At 45.4% G+C, this 13,272-nt stretch overlaps 2 protein-coding genes across 3 annotated transcripts in view; one reads left to right on the forward strand and one right to left on the reverse strand.

Moving 5' to 3' along the window:
• SLC22A23 (solute carrier family 22 member 23) overlaps positions 1-5,778 on the forward strand; it is a 109,756-nt gene extending 103,978 nt beyond the window's left edge. The window contains exon 11 of one of the 2 annotated variants that reach the window (XM_010411286.4): positions 1,383-5,778. In XM_010411286.4, the coding sequence (XP_010409588.3) occupies positions 1,383-1,740 (358 nt within the window). In that variant the 3' untranslated portion in view covers positions 1,741-5,778. The remainder of the gene's footprint in view (positions 1-1,382) is intronic. The other variant, XM_010411285.4, reaches the window with a different exon arrangement.
• Positions 5,779-6,737: 959 nt separating this feature from the next.
• Positions 6,738-12,905, reverse strand: PSMG4 (proteasome assembly chaperone 4). Its single transcript, XM_039570071.1, has 3 exons — positions 12,647-12,905; positions 12,448-12,523; positions 6,738-7,284 (listed from the first exon to the last, which is right to left on the reverse strand). The coding sequence occupies exons 1-3, from the start codon at positions 12,821-12,823 to the stop codon at positions 7,163-7,165; spliced, it is 375 nt and encodes a 124-aa protein (XP_039426005.1). The 5' UTR covers positions 12,824-12,905; the 3' UTR covers positions 6,738-7,162.
• Between the last annotated feature and the right edge of the window lie 367 nt (positions 12,906-13,272).

Genomic DNA, 13,272 nt, shown 5'->3' on the forward strand with positions numbered 1-13,272 from the left:
CACAATAGTTGCATTCAGCTGGGTTTCTAAATTGCCATCAGAAAGCTGGCAAGTTTTTAATAAGGGCTTTTGCAGCATTTGGGGAAGTCCCTGTTGTCTGTGAAAGATGCTCTGCTGTGTCTGAAGAACTGGAACATATGTGAATTTTTGATCCAGTCACTGTCCCAAGAGCATCTTTTGAAAACTATGTTTGCTGTCCTTTGGCTGTCAAGTAAGCAGCAGTGGGTTTTGGAAAGGATTGAGTGAAGATTAGCTTTAACATGGTGGTTGGCTGAGTGAATTTGGCATTCATAGGTTTATGGTACATTGATTTCTAGTGTGCTTAATAGTCAGTGAAACTGGTTTTTCCCAAGTATTTGACGTAAAGCAGTCCATTTGCCTTCTGCAAGTTGTCTTCTGTAAGAGTCAGCTTTTGCTGATAGTAACAGCTCTGCATTGGGCTAGGAACTGAGCACCTGAGCCCCTCTGATCTCCAGAGGGTTTGGGAATAGAAGGCATTTCCCAGAGGAAGTGCAGGAAGCATCTTACTCACACAGGCTTGGTAGGCAAGCAGGGTGCCAGTGATTAAACTTAGAGGGAGATCTCCCTCTGCAGGCAGCAGGGTCTTTGGAAGATAAAGGACAAGACGCCACTCTGACAGATTTTGTTAAAATGATTCATTTAAGGGTGACACTGCTGGCCCGAGACCTCAGTCATGCCACAGCAGGAGGGAATGGCCTGCCCCAGAGAAACACCCGCAGTGTCACTTCTGTGTGGGGTCACCCAGCAGGGACAGACCGGGTATTGTGAGGTGTGCCAGGCCTGCCTGTACCAAGGCCTGCAGAGATGCTGATAAGCAAGACAAGGAATTGCAAGAGAGTTTGCTTGCATAGCCAAACGTCAGGAGAGACTACTGAATTGGTCTTTCACAAGCCGCTTCTGTGCCTCTAGCTGGAGGAAGATGAGTCTCTTTTTACACTTTCTTTTTTCCTGAAAATTACGCATTTTATTACATCATCAGTGTGTTGAGAAGTTCCAGCCACAACATGATTTTGTGTAGAAAATGTTTCAGCACTCAATGTTTGGTATAATGGATCGAGGCAGTGGCTTGTAAAGTCTGATCTCCTGCCTCCACTGCTGAATGGTGCCAGATACTTTAGAGGCAGCCAAAATTGACTTCTGCACTTACTGCTCATTGGTGGGTCTTGTGTAAGTGGAGAAGGCTGGCATGCTAAGCAAGATCTGGTTTTCCCTCACTGAATGTGGGAATACTTGGAACTGGGAGTACTTTAGAGTGCTGTCTACACACTCACATGGTAAATCTTCTTCTTATGTGGGGGCAGTTAAATGGGTGTGAAATGATACTTGAGTGTAATTGTTTTCCCCTCTGCTTCTGTTTGCAGGGGAGGCGGGCTGGGGCTGGTCCTGGCCAGCGCAGGCTTTGGCCGCTTGACCGCCCCCATCATGGAGCTCCACAACCAGAAAGGCTACTTCCTCCACCACGTCATCTTCGCCTGCTGCACACTCATCTGCATCATCTGCATCCTGCTGCTGCCAGAGAGCAAGAACCAGAACCTGCCTGAGAACATCCCGGATGGGGAACATTACACTCGGCAGCCCCTCCTGCCACACAAGAAGGGGGAGCAGCCCCTGCTCCTGACAAACTCTGAACTCAAGGATTACTCTGGCCTCCACGACTCAGCAGCTGTGAGTGACGGCATCTCAGAGAACACCACTGCCAACGGGATGAAGTCGATGTAACTGGGTGGATTTTTTTCCTTCTCCTTTTTTTTTATTATTTTATTTCCCGTTCTTATATTTCTTCTCTTCCTTTTGTATTTTATTTGATGCTGTTGTGCAGGAGGAGTAGCACTTTGGGCAAAGGTGTTTTGCACAGATTTTACAAACCAGTGATGGAGCAGACACAAACTCTGCTACTAAAGCAAATTTTGGCATCTTCAACAGTTGTGCAGATTACTCTTGAAAAAGTTTTGGGCAAAAAGACTCATTTGAGAAAAGACCTGGCTGGCGGTAGCCCTTCAGAACTCTTTTTTTCCTGCCATTAAATATGTATATTTATTTTGATTTATTCTCAAGAAGCACTTTATTTCCTTTTCCTTTCATAGATCACAAAAATGAAGCCATCTTATAAGAGGTGCAGCCATTCCAAGAAAGAAACCATGGGGGGAGGGGGAGTGTTGTTTTCTGTTTTGTTTTTGTGTTTCTTTAAAGGAAAGAGGGATCCACTGCAAAGTTGAATTGACTTAAGACTTGTGCAACATTCTTCTGCCTGTCTAGAAAGTCCAAGTGCCCAGATTGCCTGCTGTGTTTGTATACACTAAAAAAAAAGAAAAAAAAAGAAGAAAAAGCAAAGAAAACCTGTTGTGACTCAAGCTCTGACTGCATTTTAGGCAGCTTATATTTGTCTTTATAGCTCATGTGCACTTAAAAGTTACTTTCTAAATTAGTCCTTTTTTTGTTTTCACGGAATGCATTGAAGAAAATCCTACCCAAACAAGCTGATTTTTCAATGAGAATCAGCCTTCTGCATTTTAAGAGTATATTAATCTATTTTAGGTGGTTGCCACTGGTCTTTAATAGTTACGTAGATGATGCAAATGGTTTGACTAATGATGCAAAAATGAATTTTGCCAAGAATGGCTATAATTATCAGGAGGCCCAGGATCTCTGACTGCTCCAGGAAAAGACCATAGACCAGCAGGGATAAAGAGGAAGGAGGATGGGCAATGACCTGTACCTTTTTTCCAAAAGGCAGCACAGCAGGGATTTCTGCTCCTGGGAAATGACTGTCCTGGTATTGTCTTAAGTGTTTTTAGAACAAGGGTTTGGGTTTTCAATTTAAGTGGACAAACTGCTTAAATGACTGTTGGAAAGGAATGAATTTATAGCCTGTGAATAATGACTTACTCAGCTGTCTTGGGCTCTTAGAGATGTGTTCTGGTTCTGACCCAAGAATATACAATGAACTCACCCTCATTTCCCCACTTTCCCAACTGTTCTTGTAAGATTTTAGTTCAGGAAAAAAGTTTACTTAAATTGGATCAATTCTACACAAAGTGAACATCCAGTTTACCTCCTGCTGTGCAGATGGCACTTTGATAGCGGCCACTTGACTTCCCTCCTCCAGCCCCCAAACCAACTATTTCCTTTGGCCATTGGCTTTTGGTTCTCACTCAAGAGAATATCGTGAGAATCTAGTTCAGTGCAAGGACTCTGTAAACAAACAGCTTTCTTGCATTGTAGTTAACCCCCCCTGTTCTCCCTCCCTCTTTTCCTTTCTCACTCAGGCTATCCATTAGTGATTGCTCGGTAGTGCAGACGTTCAAACAGAGCAGCAGGATGTCAATGTTGTACTGAGTGTCCGTATGATTGCCACTTTGTTTGATGTACATCTTGCGTTCATATGCAGGGGAAGTGCTCATTTTGCACTTTCCTCCTCTACCTTCCCTTCCCCTTCCTCCCTTGCTGTATATATTGTCGATTAACTGCTGTACCTAACGATTTCCATCCTCCATTAGGCTGCCGATGTCCTCTTACAGTCCCCAATAAATCAGAGATCCAAGCTCCCCGGCAGGCCATGCAGTAAAGTAGCACAGCCTCAGATGCTAACGGATGCAAGGGGACAGGTAGACCTGCAGAAGCGACAGAGGTGGTTGTGTTCAGAGTAACAATGTTGTCCTAAAGCTGCTAATTTCCACAGAGGATGATGTGGACATTTGGGTTCTTCTTGAGCCTGGTAAGAAACACTGGACCAGTTGATGGTAGTTTCGCCCAGAGTTACACTACTGGTTTTTTTCAGCTTTGCTAGACTTGCTGTGACAGCAAGAGCCTGATCTTCCTTACACTCAAGTTTTATTGTCAGGCTTGAGTGCAGCTGCTTCTTTTTGTTCTGTGCCGAGACCTTTGCAGTCTGTGTTCACCTGAGGAAAGAACCCAGCCCTTCCCCACTTGTGCAGTATTCACGTGCCAAATTTGTGCAATACTTCTTGCCTTCGATGCGAGATGCTTGTCGCAAGCCACACACATTCGGGGATGAAAAAAAGGGGTTCATGACAAAAAATTGAAGAAGCAAAACAACAAGGCTTCAGGGAAGAGAAAAAGGGCCTGAGAGCGGAGAAGGTGCAAGAGCAGAGGCAGAAAGCAGCGTCCTGCCATCCAGCGTGCTGTGGAGCCAGTGGCTCCTTCCTTCATGGTCTTCTTCATGGCCCGTGTGCTCAAGCTGCGGTACAGCTCTTGCAGACCATCCACAAGCCTATAAACCCGGCTGCTTCCAGCACTGTCAGTGGTCCTGGTGAGCTCACCGCTGTTGTCCACAGCGCTTTATCGTTTCCTATTCTGGTGGTTGCTCTCCGATGACAGACAGGCACAGGGAAAAGAATAGTTGTTTAAACATGTCAACATTTAGATAGTACATACACTAGGTGACAGGAACATGCAGCAATTTTTTATTTTTTTAAGAAAAAAATCTTATGAAGTTGATTTGATTTGCTGCTTTTTCAGTTTTTTGCTTGAAACCAGGTAGTCGGTACTGATCTGCAATGAAGGGAGCCCCAGCTTCTCTAGTTGGTCTGGCCCTCTGCCTCTGTCATAACAATAAAGCAAAAACTAATTTCCTGCCTTGGCAGTTCCAGTTTTGCTCCTTTTCCTGAAAACATGAACACTTCTGCGATGATTATGTTCTTCCACACATGTTCATGGAGTTGGAAAGCTTTCACTAAACCTATCTTGTATGGAGGAGTCAGGTACCAGGTGATGCAGCAGGGCAGAAGGGAAGCATGGGGATGCTTGCTCTGCCTTGTCAAGTCCTGCAGCAGGACAGGGCTCTCAGCTGGGGTCCCAGCCTACTGCACCATTGGCTCCTTGGCCATGTCTCCTCTGCAGCCATCACCAGGAAAGGCTTTTCTCAGGCGGCTCTTTCTGGCCACCACAACAGGGGAAGCAGTCCAAGCTGTCTTGTCCGTTTTTGGCCTTTTTCTGTGAACCTTCAGTAACCTCTAAGCCCATCAGTAGATTTTTCTTTGGGTTTACCATTTAAGGGCTTTCTCCATCTTTGTAAGTTCAAACAAAAATGTGAAGTGACATTATGCTTGATCTTGGGGGGTTTGTCCCCCTTTTAAGGTTTCAGTACTGCTTTTGTTGCCAGACACACTGCAAATGGATAACGACAGTCACCTGTTTGCAAGTGCTTTGTGGCCACTCTGAAAGGGGGTTGTGTGATTTACTTTTGGGTTTCACTTAGCAGGCTTTTTTTGTTGTCATTCTTTTTAGTGCAAGTATTCTACTCAACTGTTGCCACTTCCTGGAGCCAAACACTTTATTGGTCACCAAATTGGAAGCAGAAGTGCCATTAACTGAACTCTGTGAATGTCAAGTCAAGTTGCGCCTGTAGCTGGCACATAAGACAACACTATTGAGTGGGGGGATGATCTCCCCCACTGTAACTTTTTTTTATTTTATTTTATTTCTTAAGAAAAAAATGAAATTACAAACCTCATTTTAAATGTATTGTGTAAAATGTTTTGGGAAAGGAGTACGGTGTGTTTTGTCTAGTGGGTGAGATCTCCCTCCCCATTTCAGTTTCTGATGAAGTTTTAAAGAATCGTGTTACTGTATGTTTTGATCATGAATAGTCTGGTGGTGCTTCCTCATAGCACAAGCTTAAATCACGTACTGAAAACAGTCTTACAAGCTAAATGTCTGCATGATGTTACATCTGTTGTACCTACTGAGAAGAACTTTGTATGTAAATGTACAGAATAAAATGACGTTGTCCCATCAGTTTGTTCTCCCTGGTCTGGCTCCCTTGCAGTGACTTCTCAAACACCAAGCAGCAGCTGCTGCCTCAGCACACAGCCCTACCCTGCTCTACAAACAGAATGAGCTGTTTGTAAATTAGGCTAATTAAAGCAGCACATTGATTTGCAACTAATTATCCTTTATAGTCAATTACAGAAGCATAGTTGACTCTGTTTCCTGGGTGGTGTAAATTAGAAAGAAAATACCCTTCAACAGTTGCTTTTTGCTATTCTGATCTTGAACTGTGGCCAAGGACAGGCAGCTGTTCCCACCAGGTAAGGAGGGGCCCTCTGCACCCACACCAAATCTGACACATTGATGCCACTGGGGTTTCTAACCCTTTTGGACAAGAGAATCAGCAGCAGTTGAGCTTTCTACAGCAGCAGCCTCCCAGTTAGTTTTTAATTGCTGATTGTGGCACCACAGCAAGGTAAATTCATCACTTTTCTGTAGGTGCTTAGGACAGTTGTCTAGCAGCAGCACTTTCAGTTGGTATCAGAAGCTGATGCTTGTGCTTGAGTCAAAGCTCAACTCAGAAAGAAAAAAAAAAATAACCTGGGTAGTTAACTCCTAGCTGCCATCTCATTAGACAAAACAGCTCATGGATCTGCCTTCGAAAGGATACCCATCCTACCTGAAAGCAAGTCCAGGGATGAAGCAGCAGGATGTTTTTCACTGGTGGTCATGGTAGTAGACCTCTCTGATTTTATGTATATGCTCAATTTACATGTGATGCTCTTCTAGCAGCCTGACAGTTATCTATTACTCAGAAGTCAACTGGTGGTTTTTCCTTCTATGTAGTCCTCAGGGATGCAAAAATAACCTTTGTGAAACCCTGCCACTGTTCTTAGTGCCCAAGGGATGGAAGGAAATCCAGTGTTTAGCACCAGTACTACAACCAAGAGGGGCTAAAAGGAGAAAAGTAACACTCATGTCACAGCTTTACCATACAAAAATGTGGGGTTTCTTTATTTGAACACTAAAAGCTGCTATATTATGTTCAGTGCTAGTACATAATAGATTAATTCTACAGATAGCATCAGGAACTGATTTCCCATTGGATCCCAGTCCTGCGTGCAGGCCAGACACCACAGGCACTTTTACAATGATCATCATCCATTGCAGCATCCATTTGCTATCCTACTTAGCAGGGTAGCAAAAAAAAAAAATTTGCTTTGAAATTGAAAATTCAAATTCTGTTTGAAAAAAAAATTCAAGCCAAGTGTATCTATATTTAATAATAACCACAAATTCAATCAAGATAATAAAATAATACAAAAGAAATATACTAACTTAATGTCAGTGTGAAAATTGCAATCAGTTTTTCTGAAACAAAACCTTCATCTTCTTTTACAGTGATGTGCAGTCAGAACTTCTCTGGAAAAGCTGTCATTTCTTCTTTGATCCTGTTTTCTATGAGTAAGGTGAAATTGCTGTCTGTGTTTTGAAGGTTGTAGCTGACAAATATCTGCTTTTTTGTCTTGCTGGCTAAAACACAAAACAGAGTAGTCAGCCACAGTTTATTCTTATATAAAAGTGATGATGGTATTGAGCAAGCCTCTTAAAAAGCTGCATCATGTAGATTTCTAAGATGATGTTCTCCACTCCTGCTGTGCTGAGTGCAGTTATAAAGGAATAGCAGAACAAGTCCCTGACCATTGGGGTATTGGGCAAGACTTTGCACATCACAGAAGTGAACAATGTAAGACTGGTGACTGTCAAGTTGTTTTTGACCGGACACAAGACACTATTAGTCACTGGAAAGCCTAGCAGTGCTTTTAGTGGATTTTTGGACACTTCTTAAATATCTTACATTGTAAGTGAAACCACAGACTGTACTGGACTCTTAGCACTGAAATTCAGAGCTGGTAAAATCTGTGCTGTGTAAAACATTAGAGGGAAAGCGCACAAGAAAGTGATTTGGCCCCAATTAATTAAGTTCTGTTTTATTATGAACCCCTTAAAAGGCCCCAAAAAGCTATGCACCAGTTCTGTCAATTTTGCTTACTTTAACCTTTATTCACAGTGTCCATGAATGCTCCAAGAGGCTGGAGAGCTTTGGCTGAACATGATGAAGCCAAGCACAAGTTCCAGGCTAGTGTAATGACAAGTACCTAGAGAGAGGTGCTACAAAATTAAGAGCTGCTTTCCATGACAGAGCTAATTAACAGTGACAAATAAACCTGTCCAGTGGGACAAGAAGACTTAATTATCAGAGTAGAAAAGATAACACCAAGAAGTGTTTTATAAATAAAATGGCATCCTACTTAGATTTTACAACAGTAATATAGCAAATTTGTGGCTCTCCTTATATATTACTGAAATTCAACTTTGTGAAAAATGTAAGCACCATATAGGAAAAATAGGAACTAAATTTAAATTGAGTTGTGTAAAATAGAATACAAAAAACAGTATTTGGGTCACGAGATATTCTTGTCAGGGAATGAGCTGGGAGCTAATGATCCCAGACACAAAGCAGACTGTTCTGCTGAATATTCAAAAATATCATCTGAATTTTTAAAACTTCAAAATAGAGACATTGGGGCTTCTAAGATCTCAACCCTTCTTAAATAGGAAACTAAATAGTTAACTACAGAAAACCCATATATATGTATGTATGTACGTATAAAATGTAGTTAAACAACTCCTTAGAGGCATTTTCATTATGCAAATGAATTTACTATTATTTTCCATTCTAACAGGTTACCATCTTCCTGACTCAGTAAGTAGAGCTGCTTCTGAAATGCAAGGACTCATTTGCCTTTTAAGACTTGGCACTACAAAATGCTGATATAATGCAGCGTGGTGCTCTGATTGCAAAAATTAGCACCTGGCACTAGATTTTTGTGGTATAAAGCAGCATGTTTTGTAAGCACTAGTGCTTCATCATCATGCCCTCAATGAATGCAATGCTAATTCTGAACTAATTAATACCATTATCCTAGCTAACAAAACTATACAGTGCACTGCAGTGTCAAAACTCAACTCCTTAATTATGTTTGCCTATAGTCTCTGGGATGCTGTTCCAGTTCCCAGGAACAGTGTGAATCTGCGAATCCCTCTGGGCTGCCTGTGCCAAGGACCTCTGCTCCCAGTGCTGTGCCCCGGCTCTGAAGGGCAGTGGGACCTTTTCTGTCCCCGCTTCCTGAGCATTCAGTTGGACATGTGCACTCTTGTGGAAAGGACAAAAGAGGGCAGATCTTATGCCTCCATGGAAGACCATGTGCAACTTCAGAGTAAAGCAGAAAACTGTAAAGGACAAGGTTAACCTAAAAAGCCCTCCAGCAGGTCTGCTTCCTATGCAGCCTGGTCAATAACCCCTGTTCCACTGGCTCTTCAAAGTGGAGAAAAAACATCCTTGACAGCCATTGTCTGGGATATGCTGAATGCCAGGAGAAAACTACAGCAGCACAGATCCATTCCTACAACTTCATGTACAGGGCAAAGGCCCAAATCAAAGCTTGGAGAGGAGCCCAGCGGGAGCAGAAGAGGAAGAACAAGTGTTAGGTCTAAGTTTGTAAACTATTCATGCTGCAAAAGAGGTGGTGGAAATGAACAGCGCCCAGCTGAGAAATACTCAAGGAAGAGGTTGATGTGATCTTCACCAAGAATCTGCCAGTCCCCACAGAAGGAAGATTGGCACTAATCAGTACTAATCAGACATGGCACTAATCAGTACTGCAGCTGAAAGCACTGTGATTTCAGGATATGCAGGTGAGGGAGGCACTAATGGACAAGGACTTCCTCAAGAATTGGCCTCCAGCATCCTAAGGAAACAATCTTAGAATTCGGGTTTATTGACTAGTGAGACACATCTTGTGCCAAAGCAATCAGGGAGAGTGCTGGGCAACAGTCCCTGCACCTCATACAAGCAGATATAAATAGATACATGTAGAAAGGGGAATAGGAATGAGGCATATGTGTCTTCAGCAACAGAAGAGAAAAAAAATCGGAAATAAGGAAGGAGATAGAGCCAATACACGAAATGCAGCTGTCATGGCTAGGACCCCTACCAAGCTATAAAGAAAACAAAAGGACAATGTGTGCACTGATGCACAGCAGCACTGAAACTCCCGCTCCAGGACAGGAAACCTGACATTGCAGGAACACATGGCAGATGATGGAATGCAACTGGCAAGTATAAGAAATGGAAATAGTTATGTGCAAATGGCATTGCATGCTAGTCCTGTCAGTGCCTGTGAAGACAAGAAACTGCATGGAAAAAATGGTGACAAGCATGGGGGAGGGGAGGAGGGGGAGGGAAAAACTGCCTGCCTGAAGGTTACCACATGTCAGGATGGTTAAAAAGGCTACCTCGGAAGTACAACTACAAGCCAGACTCGGCTGTGAATAGCATCCCTGCTATTACAGATTTTGTGAGAGTAACAAGGATTTAAGTTCCCAGAGGAAAACTAAACACAAATATCAGCAAAGCTGGGTATTTCTAGCTGAGATGGAACACAGATTCCCTTACCAAGCACTTTGTGAAACAAAGACACAGGGATGCTTGTTGATGATCTTGCAGATCCACTGGTCTCAGGATAAAGAAATAAATAGATAAATTAATAAATTTGGACTAAGTGACCATGAGTTGACCTAAACTGCTGGATTGACAAAAGCCAGATTAAGTACTAAGGTGTGGGATTTCAGAAAGATGTATTTCTTTTCTCAGAAGCTCAAGTGAAGAGCAAGCACAAAATTATTCAAAGCCAGAAATGTATTACTGACTTTCCCCTTTGAACCAAAGGTGAAAAAGCTCTATAGGCCTTCCTCAAAATAATATACCTTAAGCAGGATCACACAAGCAAGAACGGTATATATAAATAACATGAAAGGGGCTGACTAGCAAGGAAACCTGCAACCCAGTGGATAGATGGCATGGATACAGAGGAAGATGGCCCAAAAGGGTAGCTGGGCCACAGCTGGCTCAGAAGTTTAAGATGAGATAAGAAAAGACACCTACAGGCACAAAGACAGAGAAAATCGGAAGGTGCATTATACTCCAAGGATAAAGAGTAACCTATACACCAGTGCCAGGCAACAGTATCAGTTCTCAGTAACAAAGCACAGGAAATTAGTAATGGAAATAATGAAAGCACCTTAAGGAAAAAAAAAAAAAAGAAAAAAGACAGCAAAAGTGAGACGACTCACTAGAATAAAAGTCAAGTGACTCAGGCAGCCTCTGTCCTAGAACAATGAGAGAATTAATGGAAGAAATGGCAAGTTATTATGAACTTCTGCTATGACACATGTAATAAATCTTTAAAGAGTGAAGATAGCAAGCACATGTACAAAAATCCCAAAAGGAATGTGGGAATCACAAAGATAACTTAGAGCTGTCAGCTGGGCCCCAATGCTACACAGAAGATTAGAGCAAGATTCAAAAGAAACGAGTGACAAGGAGACCAAATGGAAAGTGGAATAAACTATTACACTTTATCCAAAGTAAATCCTCTCTGTCTACATTTTTACTAACTGACTTCCTAAGGATAAGGCACTAATTACAGATAAAGAAATCATGTTATCCAGTACCCCATAAAATTATTGCTTAAAGCGGAAAGGCTTGAACTCAGTGTGTAAAGAAAATGGTGCCACCAGGGTCGACTAAAACAGTGTTTATTAAAAGAGAAGTTATTGTGAAGAAGAAAAGATACTAGTACTGTTTTTCAAAGATCAGTCTTGTGAGCAACCCCTTTTTATATGTGGCCGTGGAGGAGAAGTAGGTGTAGACTCATGGAAGTGCCTGACAATACAAACTCAGGACATACTGCCTGAAATGGAGATCAGCACACAGATCATTAATAATTCTGTGGCCTTTCCAACTGAAACAGAAGACGTAAGGTGAGATTGAGCAGCTCAGCATGTTGCTTTTAAAACCTGGTAAGAAGCACATCAGCAGTTCACCAGTTGGAGCTGCATCAGCCACTGGTGAGTGATGATGAGCAACCAGCATGACACAGCTGTCAGAGCTGTGAAGGTGCTAGGATGCATTAGGCCGTGTATTTTTAACCTTTTTAGTACGGACATGGGAGTTTGCAAGCTGTCATTAAGATTCAGGATTTCAGCGACTGCAGTAGGTGTAGCATGCTACACGTGATTGAAAAGGAGGCATCCCGAGTGGGGCCCTTTAGGATCAGTCAGATCAAGCACAGCCATCTGTGAGACAACCCTGGACTTCCCAGGCCAGAACTTCTTGGAATGTGGGGGCTAAAAGGTGCTAGATGTGATGAGGACTGGCTTCATCTTAGGTAAAATGCACGTGCCTGGCATGACGGCCACCTCGCCCGCAGCACGGCAGTGTCACAGGTTTATAGAGAGGAGGTCACTTGAAACTCAACTCCACAGGTGCAGCATGTGCTGCCCCTGCCTCGCACCCACAGCCAGGATAAGGATATTAAATAATTCCGTCTTGATAATGCACAACACGCCAAGGCCGCTGACTCTGGTGCCGCAGACTCGCACACGGAAGGAAAAAAAAAAAAGGAATCGGTGGATTGGATGGAGGCTGCCGCAACCTGCAGCAGTGGAGGCTCTGCGCCCACCCAGCCCGGGCTGGTGGCTCAGGGCCACCAGAGAGGCACGGCCCGGTCCCGACCCGCCGGGGCGGCTCCCCCGCACCCCCGCCCGCCCGGCCGCCGCGCCCGCACCTACCCAAGCGCTGCGCCAGGCAGGAGGAGGCGGTGTCCGAGGGGTCCCCCAGGAGCGAGGCGGCCACCGGGATGCTGTCCTGCAAGCGGAGCACAGCACAGGGCACGGCTCAGTCCCGGCAGCGCGGGTTAGGGGCGGCGGGGCCACCCCCCAGCGCCGCGGGGCTCCGAGGGGCGGCCGGGACCCCGGCAGCGACACTCACACGGGGGTTGCACATGGCGACGGCCAGGCTGGCGAGGGCGGGCGCAGCGCCCACCCAGAGGAAGAGCGAGTCCCGCAGCCGCATGGCGTGGAAGTGCACCCGCTGCTCGCCCAGCTGCCCGCTGAAGTCGTGCAGGGCGATGCCGCCCGCCGCTGCGCCGCCGCCCGCCGCCTCCATCGCCGCTCCTCCCGGCGCGGCCGGGCCTGAACACGCAAGGCCCGAGCGGGAGGCCGAGCCCGGCCCGCCCCGCGGCCCCGGGGAGGCGGCGCTCGCCCCGCTCCGCCGTGCCCGCCCCGCCGGGAGGCACCGCCCCCGGCACCGGCCCCGCGCGGCCGCCCGTCCCTCCGGCTCCCGGGGGGTGTACGCTTCCCGCTCCCCCAGGGACCACCCGGACACGCACACGGCACACAGATACGCACACCGGTGCCCGCACCCCGCTCCTGCACCCCCTCCCCGGGCCACCCCTCCGTCCGTGCACAGACGCCGCTAGGACGAACACGCACGCCCGGCTACAGCGCCTCGGGAGCGCGCCTCCTCCGTGCCCCCTACCTCCTGAACTCGCGCTCCCCCCGGTCGGTGCACACCTCCTCCGTTTCCCACTATTCCCCTCCCACCCTAAGACACAG

The sequence above is a fragment of the Corvus cornix genome, chromosome 2, assembly GCF_000738735.6.
Source record: "Corvus cornix cornix isolate S_Up_H32 chromosome 2, ASM73873v5, whole genome shotgun sequence".
NCBI lineage: Eukaryota > Metazoa > Chordata > Aves > Passeriformes > Corvidae > Corvus > Corvus cornix.

Coding starts and splice junctions, on each gene's coding strand:
- PSMG4 (XM_039570071.1), bottom strand. CDS start 12,823: ATGGAGGCGGCGGGCGGCGGCGCAGCGGCGGGCGGCATCGCCCTGCAC. Junction 12,524..12,646: donor TCGCCATGTGCAACCCCCGT/GTGAGTGTCGCT, acceptor CTCCGCTTGCAG/GACAGCATCCCGGTGGCCGC. Junction 7,285..12,447: donor CTGCCTGGCGCAGCGCTTGG/GTAGGTGCGGGC, acceptor TTTGTGTTTTAG/CCAGCAAGACAAAAAAGCAG.